At 53.5% G+C, this 17,803-nt stretch overlaps 4 protein-coding genes across 4 annotated transcripts; all 4 read right to left on the bottom strand.

Moving 5' to 3' along the window:
* Positions 1–170: 170 nt before the first annotated feature.
* On the bottom strand, positions 171–958 carry CCOS01_09636 (uncharacterized protein; the record flags this gene model as incomplete). Its single annotated transcript, XM_060457793.1, has 2 exons — positions 171–656; positions 737–958. 2 exons carry the CDS (start codon positions 956–958, stop codon positions 171–173), a joined length of 708 nt encoding a protein of 235 aa, XP_060310958.1.
* A 1,857-nt stretch (positions 959–2,815) lies between these two features.
* On the bottom strand, positions 2,816–4,200 carry CCOS01_09635 (developmental regulator flbA; the record flags this gene model as incomplete). Its single annotated transcript, XM_060457792.1, has 2 exons — positions 2,816–2,941; positions 3,013–4,200. 2 exons carry the CDS (start codon positions 4,198–4,200, stop codon positions 2,816–2,818), a joined length of 1,314 nt encoding a protein of 437 aa, XP_060310957.1.
* Positions 4,201–4,362: 162 nt separating this feature from the next.
* CCOS01_09634 (domain found in Dishevelled) lies at positions 4,363–5,256 on the bottom strand (the record flags this gene model as incomplete). The annotated part of the gene is made up of 1 exon (XM_060457791.1): positions 4,363–5,256. One exon carries the CDS (start codon positions 5,254–5,256, stop codon positions 4,363–4,365), a length of 894 nt encoding a protein of 297 aa, XP_060310956.1.
* Positions 5,257–12,128: 6,872 nt separating this feature from the next.
* Positions 12,129–12,488, bottom strand: CCOS01_09633 (uncharacterized protein; the record flags this gene model as incomplete). Its single annotated transcript, XM_060457790.1, has 1 exon — positions 12,129–12,488. One exon carries the CDS (start codon positions 12,486–12,488, stop codon positions 12,129–12,131), a length of 360 nt encoding a protein of 119 aa, XP_060310955.1.
* Between the last annotated feature and the right edge of the window lie 5,315 nt (positions 12,489–17,803).

The raw sequence follows: 17,803 nt of genomic DNA, 5'->3' as shown, positions 1-17,803 counted from the left end.
TTCAAGTTTCCCTCTCCTTCTGTGGAAGTCTCCCCCCATTACCAAAACGGCCGAGAGAGAAGAGGAATAGTGCATGTCTAGTCCCCAAGGAGGAAAGGAAAAAGCCACGGAAAAGGTGGGAATATTGCAACCAAAGAGGGAAGAGAAGCCGAAGCATTCAAAACCCCCCTTTACAGAGCCAAAACGGCAACGACACCGGCAACGAGAGCAACACCAGCAGCAGCGGCGTTCTTCTCGGCGCCGGCGACGACGACGGTCGTAGGCTTGGTGCCGTTGGTGCCAGCGGTGCCGGTGGCCGGGCAGTTGGGGCTGCCGGGGCAGACGAGCGCGCCGGTCTGGCTGGGGGTAGCAGCACCGCCGGCACCACCAGCGCCACCGGAGGCAGCACCACCAGCACCACCAGCACCGCCGGCTCCGCCAGCACCGCCGGAAGCAGCGGGAGGGCAGTTGGGGCTACCGGGGCAGACGACGCCAGCGGAGCCGGTCTGAGCAGGGGGAAGGACGGATCCCGAGGCGCCGGGCGGGCAGTTGGGGCTGCCGGGGCAGGTGATGAGGCCGGTCTGGGTGGGGACGGCGGGGGGCACGTCGGTCTGAGCGGGCGGAGCGGGGACGACGTAGCCGGTCGCGTGGGCGCACTCGGAGCACTGGTTGGTGGTCTTTGGTGTACGTGTTAGCCATGGCTTCGGACCAGAGGGGATGTTCGTCAGAGGTAGAGAATGAGGAAGGGTAAACTCACGTAGGTCTGGGTGCAGGGGCAGTCGGGGATGATGAAGGTGGTGGGCTGCTCAATGGTGTAGGTGCGGTTGTTGAAGCAGAGGGTGGTGGGCTGGGGGCAGTAGGTCGTGACGGCGTCCCAGACCTTGGTGATGGTGTAGGTGCCGTTGGTGTAGACGTGCTCGTAGGCCGAGGCCGTGCCGGCGACGAGGGCGAGGGAGACGAGGGCGGATTGGATCTGCATTTTGTCGGTTGGTTGGTTGGTGTAGAGTGTTTGTGTGTGTGTGTGTGTGTGTGAGTTGTAGTTGTTGACTGTTGTCGGTTATCGAGTTACTTGCTGAGCGAGTGAGTTTCGAGGGAGCGTGAGGGATTGTCCGGAGAGCAAACAGAGCTAGTTAATGATTGTTTGAAGTTTTTGGTTTTCTTGTTAAGGAGAGTGAGTTGCAATGTTTTGGATTTTCTTTTCAAGAGAGTGACTGAGGCCAATCGAAGCAAATAAAACGAAAGGGGGGGAACCTCCGAACAAACGAAAGAGTTCTTGGATGGATGTATGTGAGATGTGTGTGTGTGTGTGAGGGATGAAAGGGAAAGAGAGGTGTCACAAGAAAACGGTTCAAGAGCCTCCTTCTTATGTCAATCTCATACCGATACCAAAACACATGAAAACACACCAAACGTTCAACTCAGAACCAAAATAAATCAAAAGATATCCACCGGAACGGCACGCTCAGGGGTTGGCGATACCCAGACAAGCTGACGAAAAGGCTTAGCCTTGCAAGACGGAGGAAAGGGAGAGGAAATGCTAAGCCGGGAACCAACGAAATTGTCTCAGGAACACGACGACTACTTCCCACCTTTCCACTCGAAAAAAGGAGCCTCTGGTTCTCTGGAACACGGCAAGATTGGACGTTGTGAATCTTGGTTCTTCGGGACCAATGAGAAGCTCCGGCCTCGCGGCCGGGAATGTTGGTGGAGTCGCCCCGGGCCCGTGTTTGTTGTGGTCCGTTGAGCTGCCAAGAATGTTTCCACCGGCCGCCGGTAATGTGGCGCATTCCAGCATTTCAGGTCCAGGAGGGAAGAAAGTCGGCAAAGACGGAAACCAAACGTAGATGGGACGAATGAGTTGACAAACACATGGAAGGGGGCCAAGAGTAAACACACCTTCCTGCCTCGACTCCTTTCTCCCATCCTATTTCGAGCTCTGCAGATTTCATCATTGAAGCATTCCTGTCACACAGGGGACACGAGCATGCGAGCACCGGCATGGCAAGTTTGTGGTACCGCTTTCATATGCTTTCCTCTCATTCGGAGGCGAGTTGAAAAGGCCGAGCGTTGTGCGCCCCCACTCGGTTCGTGGAGCTTTGAGATATGTACAGTTGGGCCAGAATTGCTCCTGGACCGCTCGTCTCCCTTTTTGTCCTCCCCCTTAGCCCACAGCAAGTTACTCGCTTTGCGATGTCCACACGACATCCACTTCCGGCATACCAATTGGCAGCGAAATCGCCCTCATCCTCCACTCTTCTGACGAACAAAATCGTTCATCCGTCGCCGTAAGCTCGTCTCGGGGGTCGTGGTTGAGACTGCGCTCTTTCATGCCGTCCTTCTATGATCGTCCGCCCCACCCAGCCAGTTATGATTGAAACAAAATGAGAAATTAGAAGAGAAGAAAAAAACCAAAAAAAAACGGAATAAAAAAAGTCGAGTCCGCGTGTGATGATGACGGCGAGGTCATGCGCAAGCAGAGTCGGTTTTGCCGACTCAAGGGGTCTCCCTCTAAGAATAGTTCCATCCCCAACGCCTTCATTTCCAAAATAATCAAGATGGCGGCCAAGATCAGCCCTGGTTGGGGGCTACTCTGTTGGAAAAAACCGAAAGATCTTGCCCACCGCCCGTTGATGAATCAAAGACCATCCACTACGTATGCACAAGATTATGGGTCGAGGAAAGTGCCGAGAATTGCCAAACGGCCTGCGTGTGCCAGTATCGATGGAGTCGATCCTAGGAACGCGATCGGTCTTGTTGTGACGAGATTGTGCAAGAAAAAAAATGCGTCTCATATTGAGTTTGGGGGAGCAGAGTTGCGTAATATCAAATATTCCGTTCATTTGCGGTTCGATCGGCTCGTGCTTCGCTCCAAGCCGCGGCCGCCGCTGGTGACTGAGTCGAAATCGTAGTTCTTCAGGGTGTGTTCGTACTTGGGGCTCCTCAGGAATTTGGGAACCGAGTCCTGCAAAAACAAGTTGGGTTAGTATAAAATCCTCACATTCCACGGTGCATCAGTCGGAACAATAAACATACGCTTGCCATCAGTTTAAAAACTGCGTTCTGGGCATCTTCAAACAAAGACATGACCTCTTGCAAAGTATCGATCATGGCTACATCCTGTCCGACAGCCTTGGTCATTCGAGTCGCCAGGTTGTTGCGAAGCTGATGGTCAATGTTCAACTCGCAGGGAGAGCCGGGGGCGAGGAATGCGTTATAAATCCCGTATGCCTGGGCCATGATCTCCTTGATGCCGTCCATTGAGCTCGCATTGGGGTTCTTCTGCGCGATCCGAATCGCCTGCCGGCAGCTTCGAACAAAGTCGTCGACGTCGAGGTAAAAGGAAAGATTCTCCTCGCAATGTGTTTCGCGCAGGTTTTCTCTGAATAGCAGACGAAGGGCCGCGTCGTTGAGAATCTTGTCGAGCCGTTGGGTGTTGGAGTCTCGCGCGATAGCGTTACGAGAGGGTGTGACGACCTCGCTTTCTGACGTTCTTCCCCGCGAACCGAGACCGTTGATCAGATCCTTGCCCTTTGCTGTCAATTGGTAAATGGCATGCTTTGTGGGCTGGAATAGGTTATTGCTGGGATATTGTGCCATATGAGCACGGTCTTGTACCACGGGCTCCATCAAGTCGTACTCCACGAACAGGGACGCGATGTCGTACGTCTCCCGCCTGTCTACGGTTGTGCAGCAGTCCATCAACCAATCAGTGGCGGCCTTGCCAGTAAAGGTATCTTTGTACGTCTTGCCGTTCACCTTACGCTCGCTAGCCATCTTGACACCAGTCAAGCCATCCTTGTAGTCGCTAAGTGAGTCCGAGTCGGCTGAGCTGACGCTCGATTTGACATTGGGGCCGTGTGTTCCAATGAATCTCCTGAAAATGACCTCAATTGTGCCGCGATCCGTGATGAGCTTGTCCGTCTGGCCGTCCCGCTCGAGAATGACGAGTTGCGAGAGTGTTGCGCCAACCAAGTCGGATATCGACTTTTGTTGGATACCGTTGCGTGAGCAGAAGCGATCCAACACGGTCACGCCCTTGGGCGTCAATTGCCACACGGAACCCTTCATGTTGTACACCTGTTGGTACTTTCCATCGGCCGACTCGATGAATCTCGCTTCGAGGAACTTTTGGCAGATGGAGCGTGCCATGTCCTTGGCCATGGAGAAAGTCGTCGTTGTGGTCGTCGTAACTATCCTTGAGGGGTCTTTGGGGTCGGGCATACGGTTGGATTGAGAAATTTGAGAGAGCCCAAGTTGTTGATCGCATCTTCGGACAAGAACGTGTTTTCCACACGTGTTAAGCGTACTCGGTGTGCAGACAAAGGCAAGAGGCTGACAATCAGTGTTGAGTAGAGATCCTTGAAGTCCTGTCATCGTTCCACGTTAGCCATCTGTGAACCACGGGGTTCGATCAAAGCGACCGGGAACGCGACCGGGGCACTGGATGCGCGATTCTCGTCGAGCAGGTCGGGAATTGGGAGAAATGGGACTGACCTTTGTGAACGGCCGGTCATCATCCGTCATGCGGAGAAGCCGCGAGGATGTTTGGTGCATCTTGCTTTCGATACTCGGCAATCGAATGGGAAGGGGCCTGGTCGGATCGGTCTCGCTATATGGCTGAGAGGGGATATCCTGTACCAGCGACACCTGGCTTGGATACTTGCCCTCTATGTTGTTCAGGGTGCTGCTGGAAGAGGACGAGTAATTGGAGGGGCTCGTATATCGTGGATATTTGTCTTGGGAACCCAGATTGGCAGAGTAGTCGGAGGCAGAGTCGGGGGTCAAAGAGGCGCGGCCCAATGCGGAACTGGAGGCGCGCTGGCGGACAGACTGGTCCGAGGAGAAGGTAGCGAGTGCAGACTGGGTCTTGTCAAAGGCAGCAGCAGCGAAGCCAAAGATACCACCAGAACGCTGAAGTTTGTAGAGGGAACTGGTAGAAGGCGAGTGGTGATGAGAGCGATAATACGGTCGGTTCACCGAGGGCGCCTGTTGTTGTTGGAGTTGCTGGTGTTGTTGAGCGTAGTAGGGATGGGTCGATGATGATGTAGTGGTGGTGGCAGTGGCAGTTGCAGCAGCAGCAGCAGCAGAAGGAGGAGGAGTGCTGGAAGTGGTGGTGGTGCCGGTGCTGGTGCTGGTGGTGGTAGTAGTAGTAGCGGTGGATCGTGGATTAGCACTGGTAGGGTTGGGGTTGGCTTTGTGTGTGAGAGGTTGAGAGCTGGCCTCGTTTGACAATGGCTCGTGGTTCGGAGGTCGGGATGTCTTGGAGACAGCGGCCATCTAATGGGAGGAAGAGGGTTAGAAGAGGCGCAGAAGGCAAGACGGGTGTTCAAATAAAAGGCACGGCGCAGAAAATGGAGAAGGAAAAAAAAACTGAAGAGAAAGCGGGTGGTTTGGTGAGGCAGGGCGTGAAGGAGGAGAGGAGAGGAGGTGTGTGGTAGTGGTAGTGGTGGAGGAGAAGGAGAATAAGGGACAAGGGCTGCGAATGGAGCGAAGAGGGAAAAAAAAGGTACTTGGCCGAGACGAGGTACAGTACGGAGCACACAGGCCTCAAGGGGTTGATGTACAAGTAGACGGCGGAACCCTGTAAGTAAAAGATACAAGGGGGGGCAGGCTAATGGGAGTGGGAAGAGCGTGGGAGTGAGACTTCTGGCTGACAAGGGGAGTGGGGGAGTGCAAAGTAGGTGGGAGGAGGAGGGTAAGGTACGGGAGTACTTGTGGACTTTCCATGCCTGGCCTGACGGACGCTCCACGCTACGGCTACGACAAGCAGAAAGAGAGAGAGCGGGCAGTAGCCGGGCAGAACTAAGGCACCTTCAAGTACCTAAGTCAGGGCCAGCAAGAGAGCAGAGCAGAGCAGAGCCCAGGGCAGTAGATTTTTGAACCACCTCACCTCGACCACAATTGAGAGGATAAAGATGGAGTACGGAGTAGTGTAGGTAGGTAGGTAATTGGGGGGGGGGGGGGGGAGAAGTGAAAGGGAAGAAGGGATGAGATGCCGATGATGAAGCGAAAGCCAAAAAGCGAGATGATGGGATTAGACAGGCAGTCAAAACCCAGGTACTCCAGAAAGTGAGACCGAGAGCACCCATACACAGAGAGACAAGATAATGTCGGACATCGTGAACAAGGCTGCTCTCTTCCTCTTCTCTCTATCCACGCCACACTTGTTTTTGCTGCTTGAATGAAGCTTCCGCCGGGGACTTGCTCACCTGCGGCTAGGAGTAGGGGGCCACCCACGCGTGGGAAACAGGTTGATTTACAAAAATAACGGGGGAGGGGTGATTATTTTCTTCCAGGACCACGGGAAGAGGTAATTCGCACTAGGTATAGGGTAGGTAGTATGTACTCGGATGATGAAATGGTTCAACAAGATTGGATAGAGGAAGGGAAAAGAACGAAAAGTTCGAGACTTTGGTTACGGGCGGATGATGACTGGGAAGAACGTGGATGGGGGAGATTTGAGAAATGCGGGCTACGGATATGACCGTCGTGCCTGTGCGCTGCCGCAGGGTAACTAGGTAATAGGTAACGGTACGGGAGATACTGACTTGACCGAAGAAGCTGCAAGTACACGATGATCCAAACAATTCGATCTAATTTTTTCTTTGGCCAGAGAGTCCAGGCGTGACGTGATAGTCAAAGCTATTCGTCTCTGAATGGCCACCGGGGGACTGGACTGCGGGCTTGAAGGATTCTGTCTGCAGATTTTCAAGCCGCGCTTGGTGACATGTGTGTTATGTGTGCCAGCCCAGTGTGTAGTGGAACGGACGGGGCGGCGGCGCGGGCGGGCGCGGACGACGGACGAGTTTTTTTGGCGACGGTGATGTGCGAAAAGGACGACGGCGGGCCAAGGGGACAAACCGAGGCGAGCAGGAGCAGGAGCAGGAGACGGCCCCTCAGAAAGAAGGCCGACGAGGTAAAGTGGACGATGCGGATGATGCGCGCGTAGGTAGGTATGTGTGTGAGAGTCTGAGAGATGAGACGGGAATAACAGGTGTAGCAAATGGCAATAAGCCAGCCTCGCAACCCGATCCAAGCACCTTCACAGTGCTACGTACGGATACCGCAGAGAGGAGAACACGAGGAATTGGGATTGGTGTATGGATGGTGACAAGTTAAGCGTGGTGGCTGACGCTGGGATGGAGTACTCCGTAGATGGGAAACGAGGGGGTTGATCTGGCGAGTACCCTTTCTCCTTTTTTTCCAGGTCGAGGTTTTACGGAAGTGCTGGGTCAAGGTCAAGGTGTAGTAGGTAAGGTAAGGTGAGGTAAGGCCAGCCAATGTCTCCGTAGTATAGGTAGCCTGTAGGTAATAATCGGTATCCGTAGTTCCAGGTCCAAGGTGTGCGAGTGAGGTCTGAGGTGTGGACGGTAAGGCCAGGCCCGGGGTGGGAAAGGGAAAAAAAAAAAGGGGGGGGGGGGGGGGGGGTGCGGGGGGGGGGGGGAGGGGGGGGGGAGGGGGGGGGGGGGGGGGAGGGGGGGGGGGGGGGGGGGGGGGGGGGGGGGGGGGGGGGGGAAAAGGGAAAAAAAAGAGGGGGGGGGGGGGGGACTATCTCCGTAAGAAAGGAGACGATGCGGGAAGAGCGAAGACTTGAGACCGAGGCTCAGCAACGTGAGACTTGACGGTTCCCCCTTCTCTTTGGTTTTAGGTGTTTGCGCTTGGCTGGCGTGCGCCGTGGTGTGTGGATGGAGGGGGGGGGGGGGATAATGCGCCTTTGGTATGGTAGCCAAGTATCCGTATGGGATTTGCTGCTGGTAAGAGGCTAGAGCAGGACCGGAATAGGGTCCTGTTTGATATTTTGCGACTATGCCGGCCCCGTACGATATAGGACGGGCAGTCAGCGGTAGTTCGATTAGACTGAAAATTGGCTTGCGGGTTGTGTGAACTAATTTTCCCCTCTCTCTCTTTCTCAATCTCTGTTGGGTTCCTCTCTCGTCTGGGTCGGCGTCTGCGTCTGCATGCCCCTAGGTTCTCGTAGGATTCGGGAAAGGTAAACCGAGAAAGAAGAAAGATACGCCGTATGGAGTAACGCAGTAAAAAAAAAAACGAAAAAAAAAGGGGAAAATGAAATAAAACCGGGGGGTGGAACTCGTGGAGGCAATTTTGGGCGTTTGACTGATGGATCGATGGATTGATCTAGAGTCCAGAGGTACGGGATACTAGCTGGCCTAGCTGGGATGGGAAAGATTGGGGAGCAAGAGAGAGAGAGAGTTTATCCCCTTTGGTCGGAACTTGTCCAGCAACGAGTCCCACGAACAGGCGAAAGAAAGAGTGGACGAAACGTGAAGAAGCCACGAGACTAAGAAGACCCCAGGACGAGAAGTCAGCCAGGCCGACGCGGGTTCAAACATGGACCAGGGGCAAGGGAAAAAGAGAAGCCAGCGAACCCGATCTTTCTTAGGGGCGAGCCACGGCAGCTGACGGGCGAGAGAAGTAGGGAATGATGTGCAGGACGGAACAGGAATAGGAACAGGAGTACTCCGTACGGAGTAGAAATAAGAGCAAAGAGGTGGAAAGTTTGGGGGAGAAATGCCATTCAACGTGTTCTTATTCTTATTTTGCCCAACTTTCTTGTTTCCCTCTTGTATGGGCAGACCCGACACGTTTTGTCGTGCTCATAGATTCATTCTTTGATACTCTAATGCAACGCTCTTGTATCCGTATACATACTTGCTGCCGTGTGTGTGTGTGAGTGAACCAGGTGGGCCATCGGAACAGGCTGTCTGTCTGCATTTCTCATTCGATAGAATCATAGCCATGCAAGGTAGGCTCTTCGCCAACGCAAACCAAAAGACGGGAGCCATGCCGTGTGGCCAGCCATGCCGCAACCCCCTTCACGGATGAATAGAGCTCGTTGCTGCCACGAGGCAGATTGATAATGGTGGTGCCGCCTGCATGCATGTCCTCCGTGGTCGTCTCTCACCGGCCGCCATCCATCGCCCGCTAACCCACTGTTCCTGTAGGGTACCTTTTTTTATTATAATTATTTTATTAACCCAATGATGAGACCTTGTTATTGCGAGGTTGTTTCTTTCAGTCGTTTCCAGAACTTCCTTTGCCCGCCGGAAAATTGTCTTTCCCTAACGGTTGACAAGGTGGAACCATACACTGTCGTCATTGTATCTGAACGGTTTCTAGTTTCCATCCGTAATGAAAGGTTTTGTATCCGTATCGCACCGTAAAGAGGTGAAAGCGAGAAGGTACGGAGTATGAATGGAGCGGTTGAGAGAGATATCCACCACCAAGTCCCGCTGGACGGCGGCCCATTGCAGTGAAAAAAGGTGTCGTGTGGGGACCCTGCCCCCAATGGAAGGACTCCTCCATTCCACCGCACTCCCCCCTCTGGAAAGCACACATGCCGTGGCTCCTTCTTCACCCCTCACCATCCGGGACGGCGTGACGGAGGACGGAGGTGAGAGACAACTCTCACTCTCACTCTCACATGAAAGCTCCTCTTATCCTCTCATCTCGAAAGATATAGCCCTTTCACTCACTCTCATCCACTCATTCACTCACTCACTTACTCACATATCCATACTCTCATATTCGCTTTTACAGCTAGCAATAGCCTACCTAATCAACGTCACCTTCCCAAATGCACATGCGAGCAATGAAGTATCGTGCTCTGTACCTAGCCACATCGCAAAGCTATATACCTTACCCTTGCTCAACACCACCCCCCTTTATTTTCCTCAACTCCACGCCCAGGGGGGGGGGGGCAACTGAACCTGGTCCCCTCACTTTCTGCCATGTGCCCTGCCTGCGCCTTCGCCATGAGGCACGGCGCCTCCCATTCCCATCAACTCCTCACTCAATCACACCTCACCCTACCCAAAAGGTGCTGCCGCTCTCTGGCTGGCTGGCTGGCTGGCTGGCTACTTTACCCCAGTCACGCCTTACGCAGCATGTCGTAGGGATTATTTCTATCATATCTCGCCGCGCGCTGCCGCAACCGCAACCGCAACCGCACCTCGCCTTATTGCAGAACTCCCGACTATTGCGCCGCCGCCGCCGCACGCCGTATTGAATCCCTCCCTCCGTCCTCCCCCTTCCCTTGCCTTCCCTTACCCCTGGTCGATGCCGTAGGTATCCATCGGACCATCCCTCTTTCCCTAGGGCTCCTTGTCCTGGCTATGTGTATGTGTGTGACCCCGTCCCTCATCCTTACCTCATCTTTTCGAAGAGAAACAAAGGCCCCGTTGTGATACCAGAGATGTGCGGTGTGCTGAGATTCGCGGCCATCGGGGCTGGACCCATGGCCTGGCTATGTCTACGTACTGTACCTTCACTAGGTATATGGGGGTGGTGGGCAAGGGGAGCCGTATTCAACGTGTTGAAAAAAAAGGTGAGGTCGTGAATGGACGACGATGGACAGGTCGGTAGGGATTATCATGTGCTCTCCTCCCCCCCTCCCCACCCTCCTTGTGGTGGGTAGGGAACAGGGAGCCATGCAGGTGTTCCTCAACCTCCATCGCGCCTAGCTCCATCAAAAGCCGTTGCCTACAGTGTGAACTACCAAAAGGCTACGATGCCAGAGAGGAAGAGTGAATCTTTGAACAGCCGCGACCCTTTCCGTCTTTTCTATTGCCGTGCGGCTGTGTAGTACATGATTTATTTTTGACTTCTTCAACAACCGATCGTTTACGTTCAATCTATGGGCCGGAAACTATTAGTTGGAGATGGTCAAGCCGCGGTGTATACTACCAGAAATGGTTTAAGTTGGTAATACGGACATGTCCCCGAAAAGACGCGAAAAAAACCTCGCGCGAAATGGAAAAACGTCACGAAGCTCCGACCTTATGGAGATGCCATGTGGTCAATGTGATACGGACATTCCGCTGGTTCTCTCGTCGGACCAAGTGGATCACTCCTCTAGCTCCCGTAGCCCGTCGTAAAAAAAAAAAAAAAGGCTCGCCGCCGTTGCGTGCACCGACATCACATCAGCAATTATCAATCTTTTGCTAGCAAGAAATCCCGTCTGCCTGGTCGGCGCCGTCATCCCCCCTTGAACCCACATCGTCTTTCTGTCTCTGACAAGGAGCGGGCTCGGTGTTTTGACGTTAATTTGCCTCCTTTTTTCTTCTTGTTTACTCTATCCTTTCCTCTGACAAGCTACGAGAGTATAATACGAATATAGATGCGAAAGAGTCATGAACACTTCTCAAGATCCGATGATTCTGCTCTACTCTTCTTTTGTATCAATCTTTGCTGCCCACTGACATGTTGTCATGTAAGTCTGAGTTTCTCTCCCTCCCGTCTTCCGATATCGACTTCCGATGTTTCGATTCGGAAGACGGACGCATGGCCGAGGCATCAAAAGAGACGCAGGCACACGTCCGTCCAACTCTCGTCGTTCCATTCAAGGAACGACGTTGTCGGTTGCCCCCCTTCTTCGTCTTTCTGTCATTTCATTTCTTTTTTTCTTTCTCTTTTTTCGCCCGTTTGTATGTGCTAGTGCTACCCCAACAAGAACCAGGTACGGAGAGTAGCCACGGCTTGGTTCCCGTTTGATCGGATGCGACGGGCAGAACATCTGCTATGTCATTACATCCGGCCGCGCCTAAGTGCGCTGAGGTTGCTATGCATATACCTCGCCCTTACTCCTCATGCATCCAGCCCCCAAAGGCAACGCAGGAAGGATACCTATGGGCAACCACAAAAAAAAAAGGGCAGATATACCTCTCAGGTACGGTGTTACAGAGCGTGTCGCAACCCATCGAGCCCTGCCAATCGAACTGTACGGATACTCCCTCTCTCCCAATGACCGGAAAGACTTGGCCTTAGCATAATCTGATAAGGACAAGCCGATCATGTGCTGGACCAAAAAAGGTTGTCGACGACATATATCCCGGAATGGGTTCGCAAGCAGCTGTTGAGAAGGTTATGGCTGTGGCGCATTATTAGAAAGCCTCTCCCGCTTCTCAATAGGGCTTGACTCTGGTACTATATCGCAGCCTATAGTATGCAGCATCCATATCGCCATTGGGATGCACCAAGACAATGTGTGAATGAGTTATCACCTGCAGGCCAATGCATCTATGTGTTCCCTTTCACAGGAGGCCAGGAGGAGGCGCAACATGGTACGATTTACATACCCCGTACGACCTTGCGATGTCGGAACTTTCATGCTTCCAAGACCACAAGGCACACTACCTCTGTCGGTGCCTGCCGCCGCCGCTCCATGTAATGGACGTCCATCTTATGTTGATGTGCCTTACTCCGATGTCAGAGGGCTTTGGACAGGGCCTAGGCCCCCGGGTAAGGCACCTTCTGCCTTTGGGAATACTCGGAAAACGGGCGTCTGAGATGCCGATGAACTGGATGGGTGTGTGGACGGATAGGGGACCAGGGGAGCGATCTACTGCGTAAGCACGCACGGCACAATACAGCACGTGCGGGGCAGCCAACGTCTGAGAGACACCAAAGAAAGTTGAGAGGTTAAGAGAGGTTAACCAGGTAGGCACCTTCGGAAGACATGGCCAAGAGGGTGTGTGAGGTGCCGCGGGCATATTACTATGTAGGCGATCAGGCAGGCAACGTGCGGGTTCTTTCGCCGTCTGATATCTGGTTCTGAACTCTAATGACTCCCGCCATGCCGGCTCCAGGAAGCAAAGTGCCTTGATGATTGACGACGATTGAAATCAGTAAGGATCGGCGTGGCAACACGAAGGCCGATAAGTTGTGCTATACTAGCCCGCCCTAACCTATTTCTCACGATAGGAATACACAACGTAGGGTTGGTTTGTTTAGTTGTGAACATGAGCGGGGCGTGGGATAGTAGAGAGAGGGAGGCGTTGTTGAAAACACGTGCATTTATAATCCGTAAAGCTTAGGTTGAGAAAAGGGACTAGGCTAGGCTGGCTTGGAAATCCGGGACATGAGCGTGTATTTCGAAGAAGCGAGAGAGTCCACAGCTTCGACTATATCGGGCTTGCAGTGTGCAGATACACTACTACGTACAAACCGTTCATTTAGCTGGCACAGTGAGGACACTGATTGCGGGTAGACGAACACGTCCAGACTCCATGGAGCGGGATCCAGAAAATGGGAAACGTCGCGCGGCGGGTAGCCCCACTGGTGGATGAGGCTGGGGGGTAGGAGGAGGAGGGCCTAGAGGGGACGTTGAAAAGGCGGTGATGATGATGTTTTGATGCGAATACGCTGTGCAGCGCCCGCCAGCCCACTTGGGCACCAGAGATCGCATGCTGCGCAGCGAGAGCGAGCGAACGAGAAGTGTCTTTGGCTGACGACGCCGTCGGGTTACCGTAAAGGGTCGCGATTGATAGTCCATGCTGCTACTGGTTGTAGTGTTAATTGGATGCTTGAGGACGGGCCAAAGTGGATATTGAGTGGGAATGAGTTGAGGCCCTTGAGGATTTGGGAAGAGGGCGAAAGAAGGTACTTGCAATAGAGCGGGGGGCTCGCACTCTTGGCACTGTGTACAAACTCCTTCGGCAAAAAAAGAGAACAAGAGAAGAAAAGAATCGACAAGAGGCGTGCAGAAACAAGACTGGGTGGCTCCCATCTCATGGCTCCCATGTGTCGCCGGATGATCCAGGCAGGTACCCAGATCTATCGACCAATGATAGTGGACTAAATCGCAGAAAGGTGGATACGGCAAGGGTACGAGGCAAGATGCCTCTCGAGTACAAGGTGGCGAGGCGGTGGAAGGCAGGCGGTAACGAGTACTTACCTCATGCCCCCCATGAATGCAAGGAGGTGCGGAAAGGAAAGAAGAACGTACCGAGAGAGAAAGAAAAAAAAAAGAAAAGGAAAGGAAGAGAGACGAGCTTAATGCAGCCTGGCACGCCTGGCAGGCAGGAGCAACTGCCTGTCCGCCGGCCGCCGTTGTCTCTCTGTGCCTCCATTTTCTTCTTTCCCAGGCGTCAGGCGTGCCAGGCTATTTCTGCTGCCCGCGCGTGCCTGAACACCTCATTACATAAGCTGCAAGAAAACTGGGATCAAGATCTGGAACAAAACCGTACGTTCCGCACTTTATCCCACCGGCACTTTGCTGCGTAACTTCCTTAGGTACCTTAGTCTGCGCCTACCAGCGACCAGGCGCTCGACGTTCCTCATGTCAGATGTACCTCAAATTTCCCCCGGTTCTGTAATCCTACTTGCGATAGTAGTGTAGCGAACGAAAGTGTATTTGCTGGGTCTGCGCCGTTTATTCCCACTCCTTCGAAGCAATGCGATGGTGGACATTGCCTCGAGTTCCTTGTCCGCGGCGTGTTCTGAGGTACAACCTAACTGTAAGTATACGGAGAAGGTACATACATACATGCTGAAAAATCACCTGCACTACGCCGTCGTGCATAGAAAGAGACTGGTGGGCTATCCATACGGAGGTGCACCGTACTGCAAGACCCGGTATCCACCAATGAGGCATGGGCTTATGGGGTCGCACCTGGAAAGTCTCACCATCAGGCCGAACAGATCGGCGCGTGGCCTCAGGGATCCTTCCCACCAAGCCAAGCTGTTTTGGGCCCGCACCTTCCCTGCAGCCACGCAGTGGATCCAGATGGGCCCGCGTCTTTCTTTGGCGGCATCACGTTGCTGCCACGCAGAGCCACCACACCCCCTGCTCCTTCCTGCCCTGTGAACTGATCCTGCCACCTGCCGCCCCTCCCCTCATTTCCCCTTCCATCCTTTTTGGCTGCCATCTTACCCACTTACCAAACGCTGCTACTCCATATACCCTATGGATACGCAGGCTCAGGCTCACCAAAAGTAACAAATTTTCGACACAACCACGTTCTCGACGCTTCAAGGTCGGGATGCTCGTCGCTCATTGATCGTCACCATGCAGGACATCCAAACCCAAAATCGCCCACGCCACCTCCAACCCTCCCCCGGACCCCTACGGATACTTACAATACCACAGTAATCATCTTACTCCGGAGTCCATCGTGGCGCATCCTATGGTACCCGTAACTAACCTTCCTTTCTAACTCACCTGCTGAGTGATTGAAGGAAGCCCTGGCACCCCCAGCCGACCGGCAACGTCGTACTGTGTACGCTACCAATCGACACGCGCTATCATCTGCGCCCATTGACATTCTGCCCAAGCACGGCGTCACAGTATCCTACTACCTACGTAAGATACACCACCTTGCGTTAGCCTACGAATGCTTCTTTGGCTTCCGCACCCGTCCCCTCACTTCACCTCAACGGGCTGGTGCGGGAAGCCCAATACGCATCCGACGTCATCCAATGTTTGTCTGCACTGGCATGGTCAATCAAGACTGACAGAGACTGTCGGAGTCAGAGCATCTCCACCGTTACTGCGATGCAGTAGTCGTATCTGGGAGCCTCTGTTTCTTCACGATACGAATACTTCACCTCGAATCCACCTCACTGGACCACAAGGGCGGCGTTTTCCCCGTCGGCGATTCAGGGCGCCTGAAACAACCTGACGGCAATCGAAAAAGTCACTGCCACAATACTGAGGACAAACCACGACAAACGCAAAATATCAGAAAACACAATTCAATCGGCAATCCTCTTCGGCAATCCTCTCGGATGTCGCACTACATTTTCTTCTTCAACAATCTTCACGGTCGTGCAAGTTGCAACACATTTGCTCGTGCACAGGCACTCTGCTGTTGACAAAGGAGGGCAACATAACAGCCTTTTTATTGGTACTCCTTTGGCAAACCCAACCTCACGGTACCCTATCTTGACACCAGAGAGAAGCTCACTGAGCCCGCCTATCCGTACAGCTCAACGGTCCGTACGGGGCCTTGCGCATTCGATACCTTCCCTCGGTGCTACGCTTTCTCAGTCTCACACATGTTCGGATACGCTGAGCTGGCTGATGGGCGTGTGCTCAGGTATCCGCAGACGCAACCTGGAAATGCTCCATACACGTAGACTTCGGAGTCACCGTAATGATGGAGGAGCTGCCAAATGGGCCCTCCGTGGCTCGTTATTTCCGACAAAGTTGCTTTGGTGCCTTGGTCCCTGGACGCCGATCCTTACCCCCTTGGCAGTCGGAGCCGTGCATCCCCCAAAACGCCCACTCGGACGCCGGCTGCCAACCAGGTCTACCTTTGCAATTGACAAACAAAGGGTGGATGGAACGCTAGGCAATAAGCAGCCTCTCCAGGCTCATCTACAGCTTAGCGCTTTGCTACAGACGTCATCTTCGACTCCATGATCTCGTCCAATCAGCGATGATAGGCTACATGGAGACCAATGTGTCTATCATTTCACGCCGCAAGCTTTGGCCTCTCCCACCTTGCAGATACTCAAGGGAACATCAATAACGAGGCGCTTCAGGCTATTCGAACTTCGGCAGTGACCGGTCGATATCTAGCTTTTTACAGCCTACGAATTACAGCCATGCTGCTATCATCATACACGTTTCATTGCGACCTCTTATGCCGACTACAGCCTACGCAGGTACAAACCCTGCTGAGCCTATAACCTGGCTCGGCTGTTTGTCTACCGGCCCGCTACCTAGCAGCATATCCTTGTAGCAACAAGCCACGCGTTGACAGCACAGAGACAGCGGGTGCTACGGATAGGTTCGCTCCAAGATTTAAATGGCCTATCGTTTCTGTGATAACGGGGTTGGTGGGGTTGAAGGATACTTGCAGTCTTGCACCGCTAGCTGACGTCCACTTTGGAGTTCCGCACAATAACGCCCAACCTTCTAGAAGCCTTCGTGGAAACACGAGCTAGACACCCCCAGGCCATACAGGGGTCGGTGACTGCGGTTTGATTCAAGCTGGATGGGTCTCACCTCTCAAAGTCCCATAACGGAGGGGAAGGCAGCCAGGCAACCTTGCTGTGGAATATCACAATGATGACGAAAAAGGAAGATGGGTCCTGCTTACAGTTAGCTAGCTTGATCAGTCCTTTTGGAAAGCCGAGACTTCTAACCTTCGCTTGAGCCAACCTTGCTATCTCTCGGTTTCAAACGTCTGACGTTTCGCTCGCTGACCTCCCGCGTCTGTCCCTGATATGGACACGAACCAAATTCTGGCAGCGATTGGGCAGCCAAACCTTCTGCACTGCTGCAGTACGTGAACCTTACACTCTTTCTGTATCCACGTCGGATTTCAGATCAAACGAAAGCCCGCGGACGCCCGGCGCAACGGATCAACTTTGTTATGCCCGCAGCACACCATCAGAAGTTGAAGATGCGAAAGGCAACTAGACATGCAAGGCATGGTGGTTGCTAGACCACTCATCGATCTCGGCTTGTTCCTTCCCTCGCGGCGCATTATCGCGGGCAATGGATTTGTGTAGAATACACACGCACGCTCTCTCGTCTGTCAGATTGATCCTATAACCGGCGGTCCTACGGATATGGGTTTGCGTTTCATCCACAGTGAACAATGTCGCGGTACTGCTAGATGAGCCTCGGTGCCAAGAGCACACATCGCTGTAGCCACCCATTCACCAGACGTTGGTAGTGCGCAATCCTCGACTTTGCGTCAAAGATAGGTTCACACGTCGAAGGCTGCTATCACGGGTCAAATTTCGTTGGGGGTACTCCCTGTCCAGGGAGCTACCCATGATAGGCCGCTACTGTGTACACCAATCTTCAAGCAATATCGCAGCGTGAGGTTCGGATACCTCTACCCATTTCGCTTTCCCAGGCCCTACGGGTCGCGGCAGTGTGCACCAAGCTCAATACGGAGTAGAGGAAAAGTCGACACCTGCCAAACTGCGGCTTGCGGACCGAGATTCCTGACACAGTGCCAGCACGATTGCTCAGTCATCAACATTCTGCAACATTCGTCACGATTCGCCTATCCGCCCAGCGCTCCGCATTCGAGCCCATGATGCATTTTCACACGGATACCTGTCG

The sequence above is a fragment of the Colletotrichum costaricense genome (genome assembly GCF_030867565.1).
Source record: "Colletotrichum costaricense strain IMI 309622 chromosome Unknown Scaffold_10.1, whole genome shotgun sequence".
Taxonomy (NCBI): Eukaryota; Fungi; Ascomycota; class Sordariomycetes; order Glomerellales; family Glomerellaceae; genus Colletotrichum; species Colletotrichum costaricense.
The sequence above is the reverse complement of the archived record's forward strand: the minus strand, read 5'-3'. Positions and strand labels throughout refer to the sequence as shown.